At 37.2% G+C, this 25,695-nt stretch overlaps 13 protein-coding genes across 13 annotated transcripts; 5 read left to right on the top strand and 8 right to left on the bottom strand.

Moving 5' to 3' along the window:
• Positions 1 to 266: 266 nt before the first annotated feature.
• BDF20DRAFT_878900 (ferric reductase like transmembrane component-domain-containing protein) lies at positions 267 to 2,866 on the top strand. The gene is made up of 4 exons (XM_053081525.1): positions 267 to 334; positions 406 to 1,215; positions 1,289 to 2,394; positions 2,481 to 2,866. The coding sequence occupies exons 2-4, from the start codon at positions 632 to 634 to the stop codon at positions 2,798 to 2,800; spliced, it is 2,010 nt and encodes a 669-aa protein (XP_052934956.1). The 5' UTR covers positions 267 to 334; positions 406 to 631; the 3' UTR covers positions 2,801 to 2,866.
• A 952-nt stretch (positions 2,867 to 3,818) lies between these two features.
• BDF20DRAFT_805727 (uncharacterized protein) lies at positions 3,819 to 4,406 on the bottom strand (the record flags this gene model as incomplete). The annotated part of the gene is made up of 1 exon (XM_053076506.1): positions 3,819 to 4,406. A coding segment is annotated over one exon (588 nt), but the record flags the coding sequence as incomplete, so codon positions are not given.
• An 80-nt stretch (positions 4,407 to 4,486) lies between these two features.
• BDF20DRAFT_944344 (uncharacterized protein) lies at positions 4,487 to 5,443 on the bottom strand (the record flags this gene model as incomplete). The annotated part of the gene is made up of 2 exons (XM_053084831.1): positions 4,487 to 4,945; positions 5,006 to 5,443. Coding segments are annotated over 2 exons (897 nt in total), but the record flags the coding sequence as incomplete, so codon positions are not given.
• Positions 5,444 to 5,653: 210 nt separating this feature from the next.
• BDF20DRAFT_878888 (uncharacterized protein) lies at positions 5,654 to 6,037 on the bottom strand. The gene is made up of 3 exons (XM_053081524.1): positions 5,893 to 6,037; positions 5,865 to 5,866; positions 5,654 to 5,815 (listed from the first exon to the last, which is right to left on the bottom strand). The coding sequence occupies exons 1-3, from the start codon at positions 5,969 to 5,971 to the stop codon at positions 5,714 to 5,716; spliced, it is 183 nt and encodes a 60-aa protein (XP_052934953.1). The 5' UTR covers positions 5,972 to 6,037; the 3' UTR covers positions 5,654 to 5,713.
• A 1,623-nt stretch (positions 6,038 to 7,660) lies between these two features.
• BDF20DRAFT_914398 (uncharacterized protein) lies at positions 7,661 to 8,869 on the top strand (the record flags this gene model as incomplete). The annotated part of the gene is made up of 1 exon (XM_053084182.1): positions 7,661 to 8,869. One exon carries the CDS (start codon positions 7,661 to 7,663, stop codon positions 8,867 to 8,869), a length of 1,209 nt encoding a protein of 402 aa, XP_052934952.1.
• Positions 8,870 to 9,378: 509 nt separating this feature from the next.
• On the bottom strand, positions 9,379 to 11,483 carry BDF20DRAFT_878877 (uncharacterized protein). The gene is made up of 9 exons (XM_053081523.1): positions 11,265 to 11,483; positions 10,989 to 11,176; positions 10,805 to 10,903; positions 10,647 to 10,733; positions 10,414 to 10,570; positions 10,234 to 10,343; positions 9,867 to 10,157; positions 9,705 to 9,764; positions 9,379 to 9,623 (listed from the first exon to the last, which is right to left on the bottom strand). The coding sequence occupies exons 1-9, from the start codon at positions 11,364 to 11,366 to the stop codon at positions 9,494 to 9,496; spliced, it is 1,224 nt and encodes a 407-aa protein (XP_052934951.1). The 5' UTR covers positions 11,367 to 11,483; the 3' UTR covers positions 9,379 to 9,493.
• A 638-nt stretch (positions 11,484 to 12,121) lies between these two features.
• On the bottom strand, positions 12,122 to 13,014 carry BDF20DRAFT_944325 (uncharacterized protein; the record flags this gene model as incomplete). The annotated part of the gene is made up of 3 exons (XM_053084830.1): positions 12,122 to 12,553; positions 12,638 to 12,776; positions 12,827 to 13,014. 3 exons carry the CDS (start codon positions 13,012 to 13,014, stop codon positions 12,326 to 12,328), a joined length of 555 nt encoding a protein of 184 aa, XP_052934950.1. The 3' UTR covers positions 12,122 to 12,325.
• Positions 13,015 to 13,217: 203 nt separating this feature from the next.
• BDF20DRAFT_823081 (uncharacterized protein) lies at positions 13,218 to 13,874 on the top strand (the record flags this gene model as incomplete). The annotated part of the gene is made up of 1 exon (XM_053077768.1): positions 13,218 to 13,874. One exon carries the CDS (start codon positions 13,218 to 13,220, stop codon positions 13,872 to 13,874), a length of 657 nt encoding a protein of 218 aa, XP_052934949.1.
• Positions 13,875 to 14,256: 382 nt separating this feature from the next.
• On the bottom strand, positions 14,257 to 14,494 carry BDF20DRAFT_878867 (uncharacterized protein; the record flags this gene model as incomplete). The annotated part of the gene is made up of 1 exon (XM_053081522.1): positions 14,257 to 14,494. A coding segment is annotated over exon 1 (196 nt), but the record flags the coding sequence as incomplete, so codon positions are not given.
• A 1,365-nt stretch (positions 14,495 to 15,859) lies between these two features.
• Positions 15,860 to 17,843, top strand: BDF20DRAFT_914394 (YjeF N-terminal domain-containing protein; the record flags this gene model as incomplete). The annotated part of the gene is made up of 3 exons (XM_053084181.1): positions 15,860 to 15,980; positions 16,051 to 16,259; positions 16,332 to 17,843. The coding sequence occupies 3 exons, from the start codon at positions 15,860 to 15,862 to the stop codon at positions 17,841 to 17,843; spliced, it is 1,842 nt and encodes a 613-aa protein (XP_052934947.1).
• A 3,115-nt stretch (positions 17,844 to 20,958) lies between these two features.
• On the bottom strand, positions 20,959 to 21,189 carry BDF20DRAFT_787845 (uncharacterized protein; the record flags this gene model as incomplete). Its single annotated transcript, XM_053076136.1, has 1 exon — positions 20,959 to 21,189. A coding segment is annotated over one exon (231 nt), but the record flags the coding sequence as incomplete, so codon positions are not given.
• Positions 21,190 to 23,735: 2,546 nt separating this feature from the next.
• Positions 23,736 to 24,267, bottom strand: BDF20DRAFT_836863 (uncharacterized protein; the record flags this gene model as incomplete). Its single annotated transcript, XM_053078993.1, has 3 exons — positions 23,736 to 23,963; positions 23,991 to 24,048; positions 24,161 to 24,267. 3 exons carry the CDS (start codon positions 24,265 to 24,267, stop codon positions 23,736 to 23,738), a joined length of 393 nt encoding a protein of 130 aa, XP_052934945.1.
• A 69-nt stretch (positions 24,268 to 24,336) lies between these two features.
• On the top strand, positions 24,337 to 25,582 carry BDF20DRAFT_914392 (uncharacterized protein; the record flags this gene model as incomplete). Its single annotated transcript, XM_053084180.1, has 5 exons — positions 24,337 to 24,375; positions 24,447 to 24,460; positions 24,547 to 24,812; positions 24,918 to 25,058; positions 25,152 to 25,582. 5 exons carry the CDS (start codon positions 24,337 to 24,339, stop codon positions 25,580 to 25,582), a joined length of 891 nt encoding a protein of 296 aa, XP_052934944.1.
• Between the last annotated feature and the right edge of the window lie 113 nt (positions 25,583 to 25,695).

Below are 25,695 nucleotides of genomic sequence, written 5' to 3'. Positions count from 1 at the left end.
GATGAGGAACAGCAGCAACAATGGCAATCACAGTCGAACATAGTTCGCTTTAGTGAACATTGATATACCCTTTTTCTCCTTCTGTTAAATTAAATGTATTTCAGTATGTTTGAATAATATAATAAACAATTGTAGTTTTGTGTAATGCAAACAAAGTCATTGTCTGCGTACGTTCGCTACATAGAAAACCTTGCACAACAGCAAGAACAACAATCTGATAAACCCCATAATCTAATTTCATGAAACGGTAAAAAAAACGGAATGTGGCCATGCTTTGTACAGTTGTGCTTCAGTTGTGAATATAAATACCAAGTGATGGAAAAGAGAGACACCTGTAAGTATAATAAATGTTTTCTAATAAAATAAACGTACAAATACATGTATTCATAATTCTTTTACAAAAAGAATGGGCAAAAAAAAAAGAAAATGATAATCTGATAAACAGTACGCACAGGGGAAAGCAGAATCGAACATCAGATAAAATTCTGCGTATCTGATTGGTTCCAAAGGCCTGTATAATCTGTTATTAAAATTACTCTTACATTTTCAATACGTTGATTGTCTCTTTCTTCAAACTTTTTCGAATCAATTTATTACGAACAAATTAGTACGAAAGGCAGGCTTTCGATAAATGCCTCAATTCTCACAACAAAATCCAAATGGCACCTATCGACCCTACTTGAGAACCGACTCTAATTTTTGGATGTGCGGAATGGCCTATGCCTTTTTCTGGTGGATTTGCTTTATTGTTTATTGTCTTTACTATCAATTGAACCGGATCCGCATTTATTATATACGTAAACGAAGATTAAAGGGAGAGAATGTCGTAGTCGCTGATTTACCAGGCGCCAAATTTCTACACTCATTTGACTTTGTTGTTCGTATTCCCTTTGTTACAGAAATGATACCAGTTAAAGACATCCTTGGCGTTTTAATATTTTGCGTGATCGATATTTTCTTCCTCTTGTTCGTCGCACCGTATGATACAAACCCAAACCAAAAAGTGATAGCATTCGTGTCGATGCCCGTTTCTATCTTAGATCGGCGGTCTGCGTTTTTAGGGTTGGTGAACTGGAGTTTCGTCTTCTTCCTGGCGCAGAGAAATTCTTGCTTGCCGAAATTATCAGGGCTTACATTCGAGGAATTGATTCCATTCCATCGCATTTTTGCTCGTGTGGGCTACGCCAATTTTCTTCCGCATTTTATCTATAGAATGTAAGTTTCACGTACAATATTTAAGGTACATTTGTTGAAAAGACCTCATTAGACGTTTTGAACTCTGATGTAGATATGATGGATTTATTCGAGAACAGTCTTACTGGGGGATGTTTTTTAAAGATGAAACCTATACAGCAGGATCCATTGCTATGTTCTCTTATATCATTATTTTTATCACTTCTTTAGAATTCATCAGACGCAACCATTTTGAGCTGTTCTATTGGAGTCATATCATTTTTTTGATATCTGCTATCATGTCTACTATATTACATTACCCAACATGTGCAGCGTTTTATACACCGCCCACCTTATTATGGATTGCTGACCGAGCTATTAGAAGTTATAAATCATGGTACACCCAATGCTCATCTATTCAAATCGAACAAGTAGCAAAACAAACAGAGTTGCAAGATGGTATTATTCGGGTCCTTTTCGAAAATAATAACATGCTTCAACACTTTAAACCTGGGAACTACGTTTTTGCAGCTTTTGTGTTGAATGATCATAAATTATGGGAGTATGCCAATTGGCATCCGTTTACAATTTCTGAAATCTTCAGAGTCACTGATAGTACAACAATTGCCAACTATGCAGCTGACGAGGAAGTGAAGACGATTGCGGGGCGAGCCTCCAGTAATTCAAGTTTTGAAGAGGGTATGGCTGTTATCAATGATACTACGCCTTTGCTTGCGAATGGCTCTACTGTCAGTTTTAGTAGCATGGATGACGACAGCGAAAGTATAGCATCAAATATATATGACTCTGCCAATATTAATAGCAGTGGCAGCAGTTTGAATCCTGCCGACGTAGCCTACCTACGGCATCGAAGTGGCAGCAGGGCGCATATGAATAATATACAAAAAAGCTATCGACAGAATAGAGCAGTTGCCACCTTCCATATCAAAGCATTAGGTACAAAAACAAAAGACTTATTGCGAGCGGCAGCAGTAGGCAAAGATGGAACTCAACTAAGCGGTAACATGAAGGTGTATATTGATGGCCTTTATGGGCCCAAGCTTCAATATCAAGATTACCCTACACTGGCATTATTTGCCACTGGCATTGGCATTACACCAGCCATGGCTATTGTCAAAGATGTGATTGACAAACGTTCTATGGGTGTTCGAACTTACACCACCGATACCTTATACATTACTTGGGCTGTTCGTGTTATAGGTACTTAGATATTTTCAACGTAGTCTCTGTAGAATCAATCAACTTCTAATGTAATATCATTCTTTTCTTTTCTCTGACAAAATTAGACGAGATCAAACCGTTTTTGGATATGTTTAGTTACTGGTCAGAAAAAGCAAAGCAATCAATCTTGCCTATTCAGTTAAGCATGACTATTTATGTTTCTGGAATGATGGCTGGCTCATCATCTCTGGAAAGTATGGATGGTTTCAAACTCATTTATGGTCAAAGACCACGGCCGGGTATAAATTTAGAAAAGATAAAAAATGCAAGCATGGATGATCGCGTTTGGGTACATGTTTGTGGATCTACTAGTTTTACAAAAGCGGTGGTCAATGAAGCTGTCCGACATCGTTTTCATTTCCATAAAGAGACCTTTGAATTCTGATTCAGTAACTTATTTTGTTATATTATTTCGTTTTACTTAAACTTATTCTGAATGGATTTTTAGCAACATCTATTCTATTTCTTGTAAATAACATGTGACACTGAAAATGCGTCATTGGTCATTGACCTACTTTCACTGTTCAACCTTGCCACTATTATGACTCCGCCTTTCTCTTTCGGTAGAAAGCTTTCTAGACTGATTCCAGAAATCTGGATTTGAAAGCTAATTTTTCTTATGGTCCCCTTTTCTCTTTGAACAATTACAGTTTTTTAACTGCGGGTTTAGACGCAGCTTAAAAATAACTGGATGGAATGACCAAAATTTTGAGACGATTGAGTTAGAGTTTGAAGATCGAACTACACTAAAATGGAGACGTTTACCTGTAAATATCAAGCCAGTTTCGTTCTGGCGATAATAAAAATCAAAAGACTAAGAAGTTGTCTTCCGGCTGAACTCCGTAGGACGTTCCTTGTCTTTCCATACCGAAATGCTGATGGCCATCATGTTTTTTGCTGCATTGACATCGCGGTTCCATAGTATCTTACAGGTTTTGCAAACAAGGATACTACAGTCACGCACGGTGTCTAATGCTTTCAATGTGTCTGAGCGACAACAATTGCATATGCGTGATGTCAAGTATTCATCAATTGTCACGGCAAGGAGATCACCAGCAGCCTCTCTTCGCTTCAATGCACGCCACAAAACACCAACGACACCAGTTCTAAGGCCTTTTAGATGAACGGCGGATTTATTGAACATGCCGTCACCAAATACAACCAGAGGAACTTTTTTGCGATCACTCAGCCTGAATTTCTCAGGGGCCCATCGTCTGTTGAAGGAAGACAGTAGATTGAGTATACACAAATTCAGTGGACAGTTAATCGCTACAGACTTACCGAACGTGGTTATCGCTCTTTGTCTCTTCTTCTTCCCGGATCTCCTTCTCATTCTCTTCTTCCTGTTTTACTTTCACTTTCTGTTTCGTCTTCTTTCTTCTTTTTTTATGCTTAATTTTGCCCTTCTTCTTTGGCCATTTCATCTGTTCTTCCTTTCTTTTCTTCCGTAATTCTTTGTCGTATTTGATCCCTCCATCGACAAGCATGTTCACCATCATATCTGCAGCACGCTGTCTGCCTTGATGCAGACGGAACCTTGTTTCACCCATACCTGGCCCATAGAATGAGAACAGGATCTCTAAATGTTGTAGTATGTAAATAATATATCTCTTATACTGTTCAGGCGAGCCTGTTTTACTACTTGGTATATTGCTTTCTATCGCTTTTATCATACAACCGGCCTTTTTCCTTTCTAATTCTGCATTGACACGAGTACTACCCGTCATGTGATAATATTCTTTTGTCGAGCAGCGCCGTATCTCATGTCTGTTTGTTTCTAACCCGATTGCTGCTGTAAATACGGTCTTTCGGCCAGGATCAACAAATGTGGGTCTGTAGTTTGTCGTGATTTCTTCATAGGAGAAGTCTTCCAACGTCAAGTCATGATGATCAATGATGGCGTCTTCTTTTGGTTTCTTCTTACGACTAAATAGGAAGTCTACAGTGAAGCCATCAGATCGAATGAGATTCCTGAAGAGCATACTTGTGTTTGTCTTTAACTCAGCAATACTATGATATAAGTGAAAGAATAATCTTGAGAACAGAGTCTTTTAGCAGAGTGCTATTTACTTTACCTTCTGAAGCCTAACTTTTTGAAGTTGAACACTTTACAAAATTGTTCAAGTTGATTCCAATAGCCCTTTACAAGTCTTCCAGGAAATAAAAAAGGAGTAAGGGCGTTTATGCTGATGGTAATGAAGCGCCATGATACTGAGGGTGTTGGAAAAGGGAAGAAGCGATGAGGTAATGGTAACCTACGAACATCGTAGGCAAAATGATTAGAATGCTCTTCTTCGTAGTAGTCCTGGATAAACCACAAGGGCTTGACAAATTTGACCGAATCGGCCGCCAATGATAAAAGCGTAACCTTTTCCTCCACAAGGTCTGCAAAGTTCTTGCACAAATTATCTATTCTTAATTTGTCATCACTGCTTAACTTGACTTTACCAGGCCATTTGGGTTCGCCTTTGCAAATCGCTTGATAGCAGTATTTTGTTGCGATTTCGTCAACATCGCGCTTTACCATGCTCTAAAGAGAAAAGAATATTGACTTTGCTGCTGTTTGGTTTAATGTAAAGTTAATCCTTACCGGGAACAAATTCTGCAAGGTATAGTATAGATATTTAAGCATTCGCTGCTCAAAAAGCTCAACAATGCTGTTTGTATATGTGGTACTGAGCTCTTTACAAGCTTCTGTCAAGCATTGGCTATAGCCTTTGGTGAAGCTATAACTTACTTCGACAGCTGGATGCTTCTCTTTGAACTGCTTATAGAAGTTTTTCATGGAATCATTTATTGCTTTCTTGTTGGTTACTGTTTTACCTGTTACAAGTTGTCCAACCGAATACCAGAACTGTTGGGTGAAAATTTCTTTTGGTGTGTCTTTCTTATTATGGATGAGATAAGCGTTAACAAATAGTTGCGAACGAAACACAATAGCCCTAATGTCATTGCAGCACGAAATGACTTTTTCTCTGAATTTCTCGCGGAAGGTTGGTAACACCGCACTGTCGATGGGAAGCTTTCTTGTGAATACAGTAGCATCATCACCAAGAACAGATGAAATGAGTTCTTCTTTCGAAGACGTGTGTTTGAGGCATTGCGGCGAACGAGCAGTGGTATGGCCATCTTGTCCACAGCTGAGGCACTTTGCAGCTTGTGCGGTGGTCTTTTTCCGTTTAACTGCTTTCTTCTTCTCTTTCACTTGGTCACTCTGTTTTCTCTTTTTGCCACTGCTACCAACTTTTAGGAGGTTACTCACAAGCAATTAAGTGCTGTGTGTAAGATAGATTTAGGTTTATTGCTTACCATCATCAGCATTTACGGCTTTGTAATACTTGCATTTGTAGTAACGCTTGTCAAAATGACCTGGTTCATAGCAGTCTCGACACTTGGTATGCTCTAAAAAATTACAACAAATATCAGAATCCTTATATCTTGATCTGACGGTTCTCCTACAATTATCAAGCATTTTACCAAATGGGTTCCTTTTAACCTGGTTCTTATGCTTTTCTTTAATAGATCTAATCTTCTGTATAATGAAACTTTTGTACATGAATAGAGCTGTAAGTTACAAAAAAAGCGAAATACGGAAAAGAAGGGATCTTATTCTCGTTTAAAAGAACCCCTTCATTATAATCTAACTTTGACAACAAAACGCGAGAAAAGAAAGACACGTCTTTATCATTGGGCAAAGTTCCGAAAAAGGCACTGACGAACATCTGGTTGGGTCTTATAACACATCGTCAAATGACGAAAAAGTTGTCAAGCTTTTTGTAGCTCGTCCTATTGCAAAGTCACGCCAATAAGAGTTTTCTTAGCGACCTCTTTACTATGAGCACTCATTTTTAGGACTAGCTTGTACGCCATCCTTAATGCTGCTTGGATGATACTGGATAATTGATTATCAGCGAAATCGTCCAAGAATAATATACCGCTTCATCGTAAAATAATTGAAAGTTGTCTAAATTAAGATTTAATAGTGTCCAATAAAATTTGTGAAAAGTCTGAAATAGTAGTTAAAACACTGTATTTCATTTTGTTTCATTCCTAACAAACAGAAATTGGCGGTGTTGATATCTTTTATATGATGTTATGCTTTCATAGTTCAAAAGTATATATGCCATGCGCTGTAGAACGAACTTAATAATGACGTAGGGTCAAACTATACGACTAGATAGATTCAAAAAGCCAATGGCAGTTTATTACAAGGATAGGAATATGGCGGGTGGATGTTTAGGAAGTTGTCGGCTGAGCACTTGCAATTGCCAAAAGTACTTATTGTTATCATTGTTACTCTTGTATTGCACGGCCAACGCTGACTTGAATTGTAGTCCGAAATCAGCTTAGAATGACTAAAAAAAAACCGAACGTTATAGATTTGTAATAATTCAATGATGTTATTCTATAATTTTCAGTGCTTTGCTCTGTTAATAATTTTGTATAGTTTTTGAATTTTCTCAATGTACAGTCTGTTCCATCTTGTTCATAACATTAGCCTCTCAATTTAATATCAACGAAAATGCATGTTCCCAAATCGACGCTGATCTCGGATCTACAACTTGGCTATGATTCAAAAAATAAACCATTCTTCTTGTTCCTAAGCGTAACGCAAACTTTTTGTGGCGCTTACAAATCTGAAATGGCATTGATTCTAAAAAAAGGCCAATCAAATTCTATAATACAAACTTTTTGTTCCGATCTTATAAAAACAGTTGCCATGGTTTCTTAAGGAGACCAATACTTATCAAAAGCATTTTAGTGACCTACATTCGATAAGCAGGATGCAGAACAAAAGCTGCATTTTATTAGTTAATTTTTAGTTTTTATCAATTAGAGCGTAAATGTTTTTGTCTTCCTGAATATCTAACAACAATAGAACAAAAAAAGTCTAAACTTCGGAGGGTGGTACACGTAATGTTGCCTAATTTGGGCAAATACAGGTTTCAAGTGTTGAATTCATCCAATCATGTAAGCGATAGTGTTTGGTTGTCATGGCAACCATGTAAGTCACAACGATTATTAATTACTGTATGCATTGCCCCTTAAATTTCCGTTCTTCTGGTTTTTTCTTTTTTATCAAATCAGAAACCGCTATATAAATACCTCGATCGAAAATTTTGTATTCATTTAACCTTCTTTCCTTTTTCCTTTGATATTTGATATCTGAGCCTTTTTTTTTTTGCTACATCACCTACCCATGTTTTCAGACTTCTACAGTCAAACAACAAACAAGCATAACACCATGCCTAGTATTGGCGCAACACCCAGTATGAATAATACCACCATTGCATCACCTTATATGGGAACACCTTACTTAGACTCGTCAATGATCGATACACCCTTTATGGATACTCATACTGCAGACACTCCTCCATTTCTCCCTGTTGGTTTGGATTTTTCACCGTATTTGATGTACAATGCTTTTGCCAATTTGAATATGAGTAGCAATAATGACAATAAAGATGTATGTGTTTCTGGCTATCTGAATCATGCTGGACATAACAATCCGGCTGCTGAGTTAACAATGACCAATGATCCAGTTGCACAGTTCAATGGTGATCCAAGCCTGTTGTTAATTGACAAATCAAAGCATCCTTTGTATACTCCTGCGGCAGCATCGATAACCACACCACTGAATATTCTCACTCCTGCCTCTACTACTATAGCAGGAAAGCCGTCACCAACTGTTAAATTAGAAAATCTATCTGAGCAGGAAACTGATTCGCTATTTCCTCCTCTTACTTCTTCTGAAGAGCAATTTGAACACTCTGCTGTCGATCAGCCTATGGACTCTGGACAAAATATCTCAGGACCGGCCACTCCATTATTAAAGCTGGAAGACGTTTTAGGTTTCGATCCTAGTTCATCACCTTTAAGTGAAGAAATGAGATATTCTGACTCTCAATTCAGCTTATCTGCTGCTAACGACGTTGCCGCCAATTCAGAAGAACCTAGCATAGAAAAACAAGGAGCAGCACAGTCTGAAGAAGAAGGATTTGTAGAGAAGATAAATAAGAGGCCTATTGATGCTGTCGGAAGTGGTCATACATCACAACGTTCTCTTAAGAAGGTGAAGAAGGCAACAACGAAAGCTGCTGAGAAAAATCAACCGGCTGCAAAGCACGACAAACCTAAGAAAGTAATCAAGAAACAAGCAAAAGAACCAAAATTATATCAATGTCATATTTGTGGACTGATTTCTAAACGACGTTATAATCTGAATACACATATCAAAACCCACGACAAGAATAGAACCAAAGATTTCCCTTGTCCTCAATGCCATAAGGCTTTTGATCGTCGACACGATAGAGATCGTCATTTGGCTACTGTTCACCGTGGCGAAAGATCTTTCTCTTGCAAACACTGCAAAAACCACTTTAGCCGAAGAGATGCTCTCAACCGTCATCTGGTGCAAAGGCATGATTACGACGAAAGTCAACTTGTTGATTGATGATGTTATCACTGTTACTTTACGGACACATGCACACAATAGACTATGTGTAAAGCTGACAACGGACGCACGGACGATACAGAAACAGAAAGAAGAACAAATTATGTAGTTTAGATTCGAAAAAAACATTACCTGCTCTACATCACGACGCAGTAGTCTGGCCTTTGAGGCCGTTATTCAAGCCTGATGTATGAATTCATGCTTCTTTTACCTTTAATCTTCTGCCTTTCGATTATTATTTCAATGATGTAGTCGAATGTTATCGGGCATCCCTCCTTATAATATCAGAAGCCCCTTCCCATGAGTTCCTTAGAATAGCTACTTGGCTCTATTAACAGTTCTACGTATATACTCAAACTGATTTATGCATTTACTCATTAGTACACTGTACGTTTTATTATATATGTATATTTATTACGGATATCCTTAATCAAATTTGGTTAATAAAAACCCTTCTTAAATCTTGATACCAAAAAATAGTACAAAAAAAAAAAAAAAGAAAAAAAAAGGTTCGCGATGTTTTCATATGAATAGCTGGATGACAGCATTTGCTACTTTTTAAAGTTTACTACTACAAAACGATATTACAAGTTTTAAACCTTTCATAGCTTTAGACCCTGTATGTTATTGGTAGCGTTGAATAACGACACTATTCAGTAAGCCAGCATCCTTCACACTTTGATTTGCATCTTTGAGTTCTTTAACAGGGAAGGTTGTTTGTAGTATATATTGACCACCAGCAGTTGGTCGGGATCTAGCAATATGTAATTAATTTTGCTCGTTATTTTTTGCCATTTTAACTACTCCTTCCTCGTATCGTTGATGGTTGACTTACGATTCAATAAATTTACGAATGTCAGCTATTGTGTGTGTATGATTTAACTTGGCTATCAATCTTTGTTTTGTCAAATAACATTATAAATGAAGCACGGCACGTTAGTTACTCCTGCTCAAAGCAGTGGTCTCCCTTTGAGCATTTGTAAGTCTTATTGCTTACCTTGAGCCATCTGCGAGACGAATTTGAATGTTTGTGATAGGCTGACTTTCATCTATGGTTGGTGCGTTGGTGTTCGCTGAACTGTTGCTGTTGGAAGCAGCTGCTGGATAAGCACCAGGCGCTGGTGAAGGTGTACTAAAGGTAGGTGCTGGGCTACCAAGACGGTTACCTGCTCCTTCAAATGCTTTACGAACTTTAGGTGGAGGAACATAGTCTTCCCCTTGACGCTTCACCACACGAACTTCAACAGGTTGACCATGACGCACGTTCAATAACGAAAGTGGTGCACGTCTATGGTACAATATTAAATTGTGAGCAGAGTTTGAATCTATATCCCTAATTAATAAAGTCGGAATCTTTCTCTTACCCACTATTGATAGCAGTTAGCATTTCTTGGTTAGCAGGATCATTATATTCAAACAAAGGTCCGTCATCTACACTGAAACCGTTTCGCCAAAATGTCAAGTAACGGGTGACCTGGGAAATCGAAAGGAAAATTAAGATGACTGCTGCTCTGTTACATTTGAAAAGTCTATTTATGATTTACTGGCTCAGGTTCTTCGTCAAGCGAACCGGCAGAGGTTTCAGCAGGCTGAACTACAGAGGAAGGCTCTTCCTCACTGCCTAATCTATATCCAGTGCCTGTGTAATATTTGGGTTTTTTCGTTGACTTTTCGAATTCTTCAGCAGGTACAGGACCTCCTCTATTGAATGAATTCATAGGTTAAAACCAGTGCTTATTTCCTGTTACACGTCCATTTCTTCATTAGTGAGGCTTACTGAGCTGCCTTTCTAAGAATTTCATCTACGAGGTTATCCCCATTATCACTTCCACCACGTCTATTAGGCCCTTGTACAACCATACCGCTACACGTAAACAGCATCTGACAGTTATTGAATTTTGCCCTGTTCATCAATTGATGGCATATTCGACTTACGATTTTTCTCCACCCGCATAGAGGTTTTCATGATCATCGTCATCTGAATCGCCACCATCATTCGAAGATATAAGGTCACTAAATGAGCGGATTTTTGAGCTGGGGGCAGAAATTAAAAAAGAGCGTGTCGAGGGTAAGAAAATTGTGTTGTATTAATGGGATGTATGTATTGTTAAGGACTTACGAAGATGAGGAGGTTGGTTTTCCAGTATTGGTTGGTGTAGTTGACCTGGAGATATTGGAATTACTGCCACTGGCTCCTCCGAAAGCTTGTTGCGAGGCAGATCGTTGATCAGTGGGGACTGCTGCTGTAGTATGGTCAGTGATCGCTTCTGTAGAGCCTGAATTATCGAAGAACTGCGTTACAGCGAGCTATGTATTAACAATTCGTTGCTGTTAATTCTTACACCTACGCAATTGTTGTTTGCAGAAATAGAGTATATCTGAGTCAAGCACTTACTTCCAAATCTCCATTACTCATTTCAAGGTAGAACTTTGCTTGTTGTTCGTTAGCATTAGTCATGCTGATGAATTGCGCGATTGACTCACTGTTGTCACTCATACTATAAAATTTGTTGCCTAAAGAGCAGTTGTGAAATTGGTATGAAGAAATGTAATGAATAATATCGAAAAGAACACGTCATATGCAGGAATCTTTGCTTTAGATTAAAGCCGAAAGTGTCTTCGGAGTTTTTCTTTTATTTGAACGCTTGGGAAGGCTTTATGTATCGACAATGAATTCTCCACTTTTGATGTTTCGAAAAAAGTTTTGATTATTTTACTGCCGCGCAAGCTTGGAAGGCACAAAATGTGTACAAGATGTTACTTTTATATTGGATAATAATGATCCAAATTGTCACATCACTTCCATATTGTGTTAATGATTGTCATAATTTATATTACTCAGCAATCATTTCTAGATGAACTTTTGCAACAGCAATACAGTCTTAGTATATGCATCAAGCACTCACAGAAAAGAATGAGGCAGCGGATGACAAACAGCTACCCATTTTCTTCTCTCATAGTTAGTGAATTTGACACATAGAGATCAAATATTCTAGGTTTCACCTACCTGACAGTGGGCATCAAGTATTACATGTGATCATTGCTAAGCGTCAACATTAAAGGCTATACTATATTCACTGTTTTGTGCAAAAAAACCTGATAATATACTATAGATCATTCTGTTTACTAATTGAACAGCGAAGGTGCCCTTATCGAGTAGTTGCAAGACTCTTACCTAATTTATACATTGGTTTTCACCGTAGAAAGATATACTACAGAATTTCTCAATGCATTTAGTACCCGTTGATTGTATAGCTTGTGCCTAGTACAGCATATTCGTCATGATCTGGGTCTAGCACTTTTTGAACTGTCCTGAAGTGGATGCATCAGTTGAGTATAGTATAATTATTGCTTACACAAGCCAACGGACAACAGCGCTATTTTATCCGTATTAACAGCGCCTTTCTCAAGCGAAAAAACAGTAGTTGTGAACGTTCACAAGTGGATAAGATTTCCCTAAGTGGTCGCGATGCATATCATTATGAAACGAGGCCCCATAAAATGAGAATATGTCAACATTACAGTAAGACATAATTGGGGAAGTTCTAAAAATAAAATCACGTCATCTACGTGATAAATATCATTTGCCTCCTTAACAAACCGCTTATTGTAATAGCTTGGTGGTAATGCCTTTTCTATTTTGAAACACAGAAGATCTGTTTTGAGCGGAGTGCCTAACTTATTCTTAACAGATCATGATAAATGCAAATAAATCAACCTTCTTCAGTTCGTTCTGATTTCTCCTTTACGAAAAATTAATGCACTTACTAATGGGCATAGCAGAAACGAGGTTTGAAGGTTGAAGATGTTTTCTGTCTTTCTATTGCATAGGCGCAAGTCCAGGAAAACGGAACATATTGTCGTTTTGTCTACTTTAGGGAACACTCTATATCGGAATCTATTGCAGCTAAAAAACCTTGTTTCATGCTAATATATAGTAGTGGCACTGCCTTTTACGTCATTTTCAGCTCCCCTGTACAGACACGATACGTTATGTATTTCTCTAATATAAAAACAGTAAAGACTGCAATACGGGATTGTTGAACTACTAGGAGATTAATGAAAAAAGCATAATGTGCCACACTTCGCACTTTAAAGGGAGAGTGATTAGTAAGACTGACGGTTCCGGAATACTTAAATATCATTCTGTAAAAAAAGCAGAAACATCAAATGCTGCTAATGATCGATAACGGACAATATTAGACAGCAGGTAAACATATAAAGCAGCCTGATCTACTACCCCAAATAAATTCTTATAAAGAGGGTTTCAGTTTCTTAGATACATCTTTATCTTTTTCTCTTTCATTTCAAATAAAGCAGATTTATCAAAACTGATAATACATATAAAATGCGTTGCAGAAAACAGCTGACCGTTGCCGAAAAACGTAATCAGGAACATATCAGTTTTGTCCAAGGATGTAAAGGAGCAGCTTACGGTGTCGGTATTGGTCTTTTGGCTAGCGTTGTATCATTTCGCTTTTCGCCCGCCTTTAGAGCATTGAGCAGACCTTATCAATACAGCATGTTAGCCACAGGTGGCTTCACTGGCTATATGTTTGGTTCTGAGCGTGGTGCTTACAACTATGGCAATGAAGTCTTGGGCTATGTCGATCACAAAACTATGGACAAACGAGTTTATCAAAATTACAAATCATTGATAATGTCTTCTGGTGAAGTACGATCTAAGAAGGAGAAACTAATCTATTTCATCAATGAACATCGCTGGGCTATCTTAGGTACTACTTGGGCCTCTTCCATGATCAGTGCTTGTGCTTACAGCTTTTGCGGCAAAAAACATCTCACGGCCAAGCAGAAATTCTACCATGCTCGTATTTATGCTCAAGCTCTTACTTTAACAGCGCTTATAGTCACAGCAGGTATCTCTTTCTATGGTGAAGAAAAAGAAAAGGAATTGATACAGCAATATGTTCCTGATGAAAGGAAATTACGCGCTGTTCTTGAGTTGCCCAAAGGCGACCAACATAAGAAATTAATGATTCAATAACTTCATAGATCGACATTAAAGCGTGTATATATCCTCAATCATTTACAATAACAAAAGTTTAGATTTCTCATTTGTCATACGCTTCAATTACTGTTTTTTCGCTTGACTTTCGCACCAAATGGCTATTAAATTGAGACTACATTATAATTGAAATTCAGACTAATTTAAAAATTATTTTGGATGAAAAGTATGATTTTTGGGATCATACCTTTTCTGTCAAAATGCTCAATGCCAAATGTGCGAACTACTATTACTCAAACAAGGTAAATACACTGTGCCAAAGCACAGAGTACCTACCCTGTTTGTGTATGTAGTAACGTCATTCATCAGTTAATAAAACCCCAGAAATGTACAGTGACAAATTTCACAAGATGAACTCACCTAGAACCTGCAGCACCATTTTCGTTATGGCGATGGCGAGAGAAAATGTCGGGGCGGCCATTGTGTTCCCATACGGAATTTGCAATAGTAAGCATATTTTTGGCCGCATTGACGTCTCTTTGCCATATTATACCACAGGTTTTGCAGACCTTGGTACCATAGACGCTGGAGCCGTCCGAAATTCGTACTTCTTTCATTTCGACACTATTACAATTGTTACAAACCTACGAAAATGACATTACTTCTAGAGAAGGGCACTTAATTTGGCAATTTGGGATCCACCTTTGAGGTTTTAAACTCACAGTATTCGATGGCGATGCTTTTCTCGCTTCTAGCCTTCTCTTTTTGCCTTTATCTTTAGCTTGCTTTGTTTCGTAGTCGTCCGGACTTTCGTTTCTTGGCTAGAAAAGCGTATGAATAGAATATCAGTGAAAATGAACAAGAAATACTACCTCTTCAGCTATCTGTTACCATTATATTCTGGACACAAGTATGAGCCCTTATGGGCATGTCCTTCCCGTCCGCAATCAAAACATGTTTCTAGATATTAATGGTTCAACGATTCTAATTGAGTACATAAACGAATAGTAAACAAAATACAGCAATAATGAACTGACTTTCTTTATTCTCTTGCTGCTTTTTCTTCAACTTTGCTTTAAGGTAAACTTTTGCTTCTCTTGACGGCATGATAATAAAGCTACTCAAAAGATACAAACACTCAGTTGCAAACAAAATATGTACAGTGCAGTCGTTGTGAGTAGGTCGTGATGAGATCTTATTTTAATCTACCTGATGCTCCACTGCTAACACTTCTTTAATAATTTTTTAAAGAATATATAACTAGACTATGATAAAAAAGGGAAAAGGTACTAACTTTTTATCTTTTTATAAACTGAAACTTTTTGTTAGAATGTTATATTTGGACAACAAAGAAGTTTTGACAACAAAAACAATCTAGACGCGCTAAATTTTGACATCAAAATCGAAACACGTTTATTAATCGAGACACGTTTATTTATCACTTCATCAGTTACTGACAAGAAACAGGCGTTTAACTTAATTTATACAATCATCTATTGTTATTGCTTTCTTTAAGGGAAAAATGACACTAAAGAGACTCGATTTTAGATCAAGAGAGATGCTGAGCAGTCAATGAGAATACAGTATTGTGAGTCATTGACATAGAATACGACTGGACAACCAGCCCACATGGCAGCTAAGGAGAATGTACGTAATTCTTCTGGGCCGATCACACGACGGAACTTACTGTAACAAATGCGTGCAGAAAGGAAGTGGCCTCAAATGGGTACTACAAGTATCCAAATGTAAAAAGTAACTAGTCCGATTAAAACCGAAAATACTGTAGTAATAAACCGCGTAGTTTTTTTTTTTTTTCTTTTTTTTCCATCATCTCAAAAAGGCATTGCCAATTTTCTGTACGGTATTATCTCCGCAATATAATTGGATAAAACACGGTTTGTTGACAAAGAAAAGCTGCAAAAGATTACATTTATTCTTAGTATTGCTATTACCACACATTTGCTGGAAAACCAGAAAACAAATTATACTGTACCTGCAGTTTTTAGATTGTAACTTCACTTATTATGGCAGAAGCAGATACTTTTATAGGCTCAAAAGTGTCAGTACTCTTGCAGTCTGGCATAAAATTGGAAGGAACCATCTCTTGCGTTGAGCCATCTACACAGCTAATGACATTGAAAAATGGTAAGCTCTTATTTGCATCAATCAATCACCATATAGTTGGAAAAAAAAGGTTTACCATATAATGAATTAGTATCACTGCTCTTACCTGGCCAGAAACCTCTTCAGGCGCCCGTTTACGGTGTTTATGGCAAAGATATCAAAGATCTGCAAGTATTAAGTGCTCCTCTCCAATCACAGCAACAGAAACAACAACAACAGAGACAAAGAGAACCTATCTTGGACAACCATTTATTAGAAGATATACCCCCACCAAAGCCTAGAGATGAATCTTCAGCAAAGGTATACTAGACAATAGCTAACTCACCATGTCTGTTTATACTAAAAAACAGATAAAATCTTTTGAATTTTAAGACATTAGAGACACCTATGCGTTCTGCATCTGCGTCAAAACCAATACGCGACAATAACTATAAAAAATCTAAACAGCAGACAGCACAATATCATTCACAACCACTGTATTCACGGAAGAAGACTTTTAAGGACAGTAACGGCAATACGAACAATGACTGGGCAAAAGAGAATGTAGAAATCTTTAAAGAAGAAGAATTTGATTTTCAAAAAAACCTGAATCTGTTTGATAAAGAAAAAGTGTTTGCAGAAATTAGAGAAGCAGATAATACTGCTCAAGAAGATTTGCTTGTGACAATCAATAGATTACCACAAAAGAATCAACAATATCTACTACAGCAAAAAAGACAAATCAATTTGCTACCGACAGAAAACGTGTTAGAACACGATAATCTTAAAGATGATGATGATGACGATGATTACTTTGAGGAGGATGAAAGTGATAATGGCGATTCAGAGACGCAGGATGAGTTTATGAGAACTACCGCTACTGCTACTACGACAACAAAGAAACGAATGGCTTCGTCAAATTCTAAGAATTTAACAGCTAGAATAGCAAAGATTACATTAGCATCAAAAAGCAATAGTAGCGGCAGTAACAGTAATAAAAACCAGCAGCAGCTATCAAGTACGACTATAAAGACAACAAAAATTGTTACAAAGAATACGGGTATTGCTTGCTCAACAGTCTCTCCTCTGCAAATGGCTCGTGTAGAGCATGAATGTTCTCAGATATCTGATTCTTTTGATCATCTTGTTGTTGAAAATGGAGGTCGCGGAGCAGCTTCATTGATCCTGCAGCTTTTAAGTCGAACCGATATTGTTTCGCCTTCTGTCAATATTTTGGTAGGAAACACGAAGAAAGGTGCACTCGGTTTGGCAGCAGCCCGCCATTTATTCAACCACGGTTGTTCAGTCACTGTATGTATCATCACAGCAAGCAGTGGTAATCGATATCAACAGCACAATTCGTTATCAGACTTAGTTCGACCTTATTATAATGCATTATCATCTATGAAGCAAAAGATCGCTGATAGCAACAGCAGTAACAGTGGTAGAGGAGAAGGCGAACTGAAAATTACGTTCGATTTTGATACTGATTTTTTAACAGCCCCTGATTTAATCGTGGATGCTATGCTGGGAGTAGATGACAATATAGTGGATATGCAAGGTTCATTTTATTACGACGAAGTTTGTAATGTTATTGAATGGGCGAACCGTCAACTCAAGCCTATACTTTCTATCGAATTTCCAAGTGGTATCGATGCTGGTACAGGCATCCCTTTGCATCCAGAACATATGATTCATCCTAAATGGACGCTTTGCCTTGGGGCTCCATTGTCGGGCTGCAAATCTTTAAACGTAACAGGAGAACTCTACTTGATGGATGTTGGCATACCTAAGATATGCTGGCGAAAAGTGGGCATGAAAGGCAACACAATTCCTTGGTGTGCTGACTTTTTGGTTGCTTTGGAATATAATACAACTGAACAGCCTACATCGGCTCTTTTGTAGAATCCTGTTTATACATGTAATAGATTTCTATAAATGTTAAATAGTTATACAATAGCTGATTCTAATGTACCACCATTATGTGAATATTAAATTGCATTTCAGCTGTTAATTGTAGTAAACATTTTAGCAACACGTCCAAATGTGGTACATCTATCGCAGGGTTGTGTATAGATAGATGATGTTTGCTATATTTGACTGCCTTTAATATTATTATCAGCTGTTGTTATTCCACGCTCTAGTTGAGCTTGATATACTATTTTTCGCTCTTAAAAATGCTATACTAAACAACATCTGTTTCTTATGTCCATTAGCAACTGCCATATATTTTCAGCATTCTTTTGATATAATAACTACAAATCGTAATCTTGAAACACAGACAAAGAACGTAAATACAGTTTGTAAATTTTTTTTTAAGAAAAAAAGAATGTCTGCATCTGTATTATTGTCCATAAAAAACAGCGATGGAGTTAGGCAGATGGAAAGACAGTTAATTAAATAGAGGTAAGAGCATTACGACCAGTTTTACTCGTTGTACTTTATATTATAAAAATTGTTGGTGAAGAGGAACCAAAGATAATGGATGAAAAAAAAGTAACAGAACAAGAAACGGTGCATTTATAAGTAATAAAGCTAAATTGCTAACAATCTCAGAGTTTCTTCGAGTATTTTTTTATACCTGAATGTTCTTTTGGTACCTTTTCATCATATTTACTCCCAACATGGGCTAATGTGAGCTCAATTGGAAAACAGAGTCAGCTGTTGGCGATTGCTGTTGAAACAACACTACTAAAACAAGTGTTCTAAATGCAATAATAGTATTAGTAAATTATGCAAGGTCATCACTTGAAGGAGTTTTATCATTGGATTACCTGGCTCGATTAAACTTGGCAGTAACTTTATACAAAAAAGAAAGGAAATAAACAAATAAAAGAAAACTGTAGGGTAAAGTAAGTTGAACGCCTCCTTTTCCATTGTGATCGTTGCATTCACGCTATGAACTTCCTAGTCTCTCCTCGTTGACTCATGAATCTCAAAACGCAAAAAATTATAAGATATGCAATCAAAAATTACATTTCTGGAAAGGCCCCTTTTAAACTACTGTTTCTTGTTACATAAACTGGCCGTAGTAACCAGAAGCAATTTTTTAAATATAGCTAAAAAGGAGAGTTCATACAAGTAAAGAGCAAATTAAATGGAAACAGTCAAACAATAAAGATAACGAATATGAAGACATATTATCCTACAATATACACAGGATAATAATAATGGCTTGAGAAGTGGCTTAACTAGCTTCATCTTCTTTATCCTCTAAACGAAGTGCAGCTTTTGTCCTTGATTTGATAGTAGATGAAGAACGGCTTAATAAGTTGCTGTCACGTTTTCTATGACGTGTTGAATTTCTTTCAAGTACCAATTGATTTCTGCTGGCAGTAGGATAAGGTGTTAAAGGAGTAGTGGCATTGATGGTACGACGACTACGGCTTCTACTGGTACGAAGATGTTGCTCATCTTTTTTCTTATTGAGATGATAAGTTCCACTATTATCATCGTCAATTTCCTCTTCAAAGTCACTATCCTCATCTTCATTTTCGCTGTAGTCTTCATCACAGTTATCATCTTTATTATCAAGAACCATTGCTGAGCGTGAACGTACAGGGTTTCTTCTCAATCCTACGTTTGAGCTCTTATGTTGATCAATGGTATGATTAGGACTTGTTGCTACTTCTTTCTTCACCGACACCGTTGAAAGAGCCGGTGCATCATCGGTACTCTCGTTTTGTTCATTTTCAATCTTAATGGTAACTGAGGCAGCATCGGCATTATCTGGTTGCTGCGAATGCTGTAGAGGTGGTGTGCCTATGAAAGCGTGAACAGGTGAACTGACATTGTTACGACTATCACGACAAGGCATGTGCATTGCTGATACACGATTAGGCATAATATTGTCACCATTACTATCATTTTTATCACCGCCGCGGTTGCTGTTGGTTGATAAGCGGTAATAATGCAGCTGCTTTTGAAAACCTCTGTAAGATGCCAAAACTTTGCTTTCAAAGGATGAATTACTACTTACTAGGTTACTAGTACGGACATTGTCATGATCGGAACGTGGAGCTGAATGGGGTAGGTGTTGCCTGTAATAGTGGTATTGGAAAGAATGGTAATATTGCTGGTGCTGCTGCTGCTTTGGCTGTAGATGGCTATTGTTCGCCTCAACACTGTTTCCATTGTTGCTGTATGATTGAGGTTGTGTTGAATATCCTGAAATAGTTGCTGATGGTGTAGGAAGAATACCATTGGCATAATCCAGGTTTGTAGTAGCGGTAGAAGCAGAAGAGTAATGGCTGTGGTTATAGCTAGAATTTGTTATATTGCGACTGTGATTATTTAATGTTGCAGTAGTAGTACTATTAACCGTCTGGCCAGAATGCGTATTGCTTTCACCATTAGCCCTATAAACATGAGGATGATAGTACGAAGGATGTGGATAAGAGTGATAGAGAGGATACTGCTGTCGTTGCTGCTGTTGCTGTGGTGAATAAGATTCTTGAATTAGTGGCTGTGATATATTTGTTCTTTGCTGATAGTAATCGTTGCTACTTGGTGATTCTGTACTCATGTCTATAGTGGTTGATAATGGTGTTGTAACAGCATTGGGTGATGATTGCGTAGTAGCTGGGTTATATAATGTTGTAGGTGAAACAGACATAGCATGGTTAGAGATGTTACTGCTGCTCGTGTATATCACGGTATTCGCACTCTGTATAATACCACCCGGGCTGTAATAACATGAAGAAGAGGTGGGGGAGAACGATGATAAAGAAGCTGTACTTGGGTATCTTCCCATCATAACATTAGTATGACTCCAGGGCGTGGTGTGGTTATTGTATATTTCAGCAGGTGGTGGTGGAGGATGCCTATATGGACTGCTGTTGCTACGATTGAATGAACTTAAATCAATGTCCCTCAATCTATTAGATGCACGATGAATACTTGAAGAAGATGAAGTTGTACTGCTACGACGCCGGGTATTATCGTGACGCATTGACGATATCGAGGACGATGATACCAATCGAGTAGATTTTAATGCTGCTTCGCTCTCTTTGACATAGTTATCGACCTTCCAATAAGACCCCTTTCCAGGCTCAGTCACAGGTCTGGGTGTACGAACAAAGCATTTGTTAAGAGAAAGGTTATGACGAATAGAGTTCTTCCAACCAGGGCCCGCAGTAGCATAATATGGATAATGCTCGATGACCCAGTCGTAGATTTGGCTTAATGTCAGCTTTTGATTCGGACTGTTCTCAATAGCATATCTGATAAGAGTTGCATAGGAATAAGGTGGTTTCCCTGATGTGTTAGTACGATCTGAATTTAAATCTTTCGAAAGATATGTCATTTCTCGCTTCAATTTAGTAGTATGACTATTGCTACTTAACGCTGTATTATTGCTGTTCGGAAGTTGTGATGAAGTAGTAGTTGTTGGAGAAGGCGTAGACTCATCAATAGATTGCTGGTATCGTTGAATATCGTTATCGATATTGCTTTTATTGAGATGATCGGTACATGTCCAGCCACATGATTCCTGCCGGCCTCTAATTTTTTCAGTAGACAGTAATGAGAGGCTGGGTTTTGTCTCAGCAGTTTTATTGTTCCAAGATGTTGACGCGTCCACTGTTGTATTGGCGCCAACATTGCTATGACTATTATGATCCAGCACTAGTCCCTCAATTGGTTTAGGAGAAGATGGCTTTTCCTTTTTTATCTTATTATCTTCATTGTCATTCACATCAGTCGAAGTCATATTGACGTTGTTTGAAGTAAAAGAATTACCAGCTGCTACAGTAGTAACAATACTTAGTTAATAGCTGTAAAAGTATTGCAGTATCAGTCCTAACTGCCGGTTATTACGGTAATAATAATCTATAATTTGTGTTATCTGACAGTCATGATCAGATAATGGTCTAACAGATCTGTTTAAGGTAGTTTTAGTTTTATAGGTCCTTACGATTAAACTTTACTGTTGAAACGAGGCTATGGTGTATGGGTACTAAAAAAGCTTAATTTAGTGTGTTTGATGACTGAATTGTGTGATATAAACCAAGAAGGTAATGGTTTGAGCCTTTTGAGTCAAGAATAAAATGGAACAATGGAAGTTATCTAACAGTGGAAGCAATGAATAGAGAAGATATATAAAGAGAAAAGAAAACAACACAAAATAGTTACAAACAGAATTTCAGAGTATAAATAAACAGGTTTGAAAACTCTTAAGAAAAAACGATTGGCTTGAATAACTTGGACAGCATACACAATAATCCGTATCATGTGCTTTACAAACATTTATACGAGTTTCAAGAGTCCAAAAGATTATTCAAATGAAGCCTAACAGAGTGTCTGTTTTCTACCTCCGAGGGCTCCGTAGCCCCGTATATTTATTGCATTTGGGGTCACAAATTGTAAAAATAAACCTCTTTCTGTAACATGTAGCCATAATAGGAAATATGTGGGATTGTTATGGTTACCTTAGAGAATTCATCTCTCCTTCAGCCTCTAATTTTGATATGTTTGAACCCTTTGATTATTCAACAAACAGTCGTCGAAGCAATGAAACAAGATCCCTGAATACGTTTGAAGTAGCCCTAAAAAAGTGATATTGAGGATAATAAAGCCCTGTACATTGTTAGTTTGAGACTTCATTTTAATGACGGCACAAAACTTGAATCAATATCCATGCAAATCGCTTTGTTACAGCTATCCACTTTCTACTTAAACAGTATATTATTCCTAATGGGACCCACCTTTTAAGTAGTAGGAAGTAAAAGTGCAAAGCTAATTTTTCATAGTTATTGCTTCATTGTCCTAGACATCTTGAAAAGTGATTAAGCATCGCTTCAATTCCCACGCAGAATTCTGCACTGATACTTTCACCTTGAAAATTTGAAATAAAGCAGAGAAAGCGCTATTTACTTGAGGCAATACAAGTATAAAAAGTTATTAAAACAAAATACTCATTTCGATTGAATGCATTTGTTTAAGGAATATCTGGTAAATGTATGCTAACTTTAATATAGATCCCTCAAACTGATATGCTATCTCATACGTTCTTGGTGTTATTTAGAATGGCACGCATGTCAGTCTTTTCCTTGGCAAGCAAAGATTGCGTTCTTCAATATTTTTTTGCGAAGTCAAAATCATGTTGTTATTATACCGCGCATGTTTTATCTTAATAATGAATATTTTTATTTTTTTTTGGAATACTGATGATTGTTTAAATGTTCGGACGAAAACATGCAAGTAGTTAACATCATCAGAAGTACATGCTGCTTATAGTCCGTCTACCAAATAACTCTGCTTCTTCAATAAGTTTCTGTAAATGTTCCTCATAATACCAACGACTTTTATTTGATCTTTTACTATTTGTTTCCCTTAATAACGAGAGATATAGAGGCCTGGTTTTCGTTAACTTCTGCTGAAGTTATTTCCATTTTTTCTAGTATTGTAAAACCAAAGGCTTTTGATAAATAAAATCAACTGCATAGAGGGTAAATAGATATCACTTCTTACAGAATACTCATCAGGTCCATTTTTTGGTGTATTTTTCCTGTTTATGTGAAGCAGACTTGTGGTCATCCTTAAACAGGGAGATTTCTTGGAATTGGCATGCAAAGTAGATGGCTGACCTTTCTGAGCAAAGAATTCTATGTTTTTCTCTTCTTCTTATTCTTCGATTTCTGTATTTTACTCTTGTCCATTTCAATTGTGGAAACAGCTTTAGCATTTTAAGCAGTCTTTTCTTACTGTCACCTCTGAAAATAAAAGTTATATTCTTCGAAAGATTTACTCCATTGCATTAAGTCAACTAACTTTCTGTATTCTAATAATGGCTTGAAACTATCTCACGCTTAATGTATGACTCTTCATTATGTTTATCATTGTGAATTTAATGGCTTTTCCTCCACTGTAAATTTTTGAGTGCTTTTTTTCGACCTTAAGTCGTTTTTTGATTTTTTCTGAAAGACATTTTAGCAACAAAGCAATTACAATGAGACGGTAGACCCAGCAAATCAAAACCCATGACATTCCGGTAGGTATAAAGTGATAGCGCTCAGAATTGACTAGCTATCCATTATTATGATTTTTGCAAACATTATCAATAGTAAGCTCTGCAACTTTTAAAACAATGGAAAAGTCATTCTCTCGGCAGCTACAAACAAAGCCATCAACTTAAAATAATCCTCCATATTCAGATTTAACTAACAGCATTTTGGGAGGATAATTCAGCTGCGATTTGTCAAAAACTTAAAGTGTCAGTTTACCATTCATATGTCTTCATTTTTTTGCTGTGTAAGATCAGCTGGTCATTCATCCATCCAGGGAAACCAATTACATGCATAGTGCGTGTAACCGAGCAGGATCCTGACATTAAGTTTATTTTTGTCGTCCACCCTCACTTTTTACTTTCTTTTTGTTTACAATAACTTTAAAAGTGAATATGAATACTAACGTACTCACAAAGGAGCAATTACAACAGGTAGTGAATACGAGGCTTGACTGATCAAAAATATGATTATTTTGATTCGCTAACACAACACAACCATACAGTTTGATAGAGATGGGTAGGAGCAGCAAACACTTGTCAGGAGAATTCTTTATATTGCAGAAATTGAGCTTCTTTTGCCTTTTATTAACGATGACTGAATAGGTGCTTGGCTATTCCCAACTTTTTCACTTCAGTCAAAGCACAAGAACTCAGGACAGCAGCTGAAAACTTACTCGAGAACTTATCGTTAGATGGCCATCCAATGACGAAGTTTACTACGGGTACAACAGAAGAAAATAAGCATGTAGGCGACGATTACTTTCTGCAATCTGGTAATAAAATACGCTACTTCTTCGAAGAGGGAGCTTTCAATGAGAAAGGCGATTTAATCAGACAAAAAGAAAGAGCTATCAATAAAATCGGTCATGGTGAGTAGATAAGAAAAGGATTCGCTCAACATCGCTCAATGGAGTATCACAAAATCATTGAGGCTAATGAACTACTATATTCAAATCTGCTGCATTATTTACCAGGTTTGCATATGTTGCATCCTTTATTCAAAGAATTCTCAACAAATAAAACCATTTCAACAATAGCAAAGCAGTTAGGATTTCGGTCACCACAAATTTTACAATCAATGTTGATATTTAAGCAGCCTTATATAGGTGGTCAAGGTATTGTATAAGCGACGAACAGAATATTAAATAGTACTTCGCAAAATACATAAAGAGTACGAGCAGCTAACATTCAACAATTTCAATAATTAGTCCCTTCTCATCAAGACTCTTCTTTTTTATACACTGAACCTTTGTCTGCAGTTGGGTTCTGGTTCGCTTTAGAGGACGCTACGGTAGAAAATGGCTGCTTATGGTTCATACCTGGATCACACAAAACAACGCCGATTGACAAAAGATTTGTAAGGAATCCTAACGGATCTGGTACTATATTTATTGATAGTGCATCTCAAAAGGAGCTGCAACAAAGCGTCCAAAACGAAGATGAGAAGGAATTTGTTAAACTTGAAGTAAAAGCGGGCACATTAGTTTTGATTCATGGTTCTGTTGTCCATAAATCTGGTCCTAATTTATCAGAAAAATCGAGATATATCTATACTTTCCACTGCATAGATGGTGAAGCTAAATATCCCAAAAATAACTGGTTACAACCGGAAGACGGTGAGTGCTTCACCTCTATTTAAGCGTCTGGAAAAGGAATAAAAAGAAGAGCAAATATGCACTTTCTATTTTTTTTGCATGATTCAATTACCGCAAAGCAAAGAATTTCTGTCATGCTCGAATTGTTCAATTTATT

The sequence above is a fragment of the Mycotypha africana genome (genome assembly GCF_025528875.1).
Source record: "Mycotypha africana strain NRRL 2978 chromosome Unknown BDF20scaffold_7, whole genome shotgun sequence".
NCBI lineage: Eukaryota > Fungi > Mucoromycota > Mucoromycetes > Mucorales > Mycotyphaceae > Mycotypha > Mycotypha africana.
This window is presented reverse-complemented; position numbering and strand designations above follow the sequence as displayed.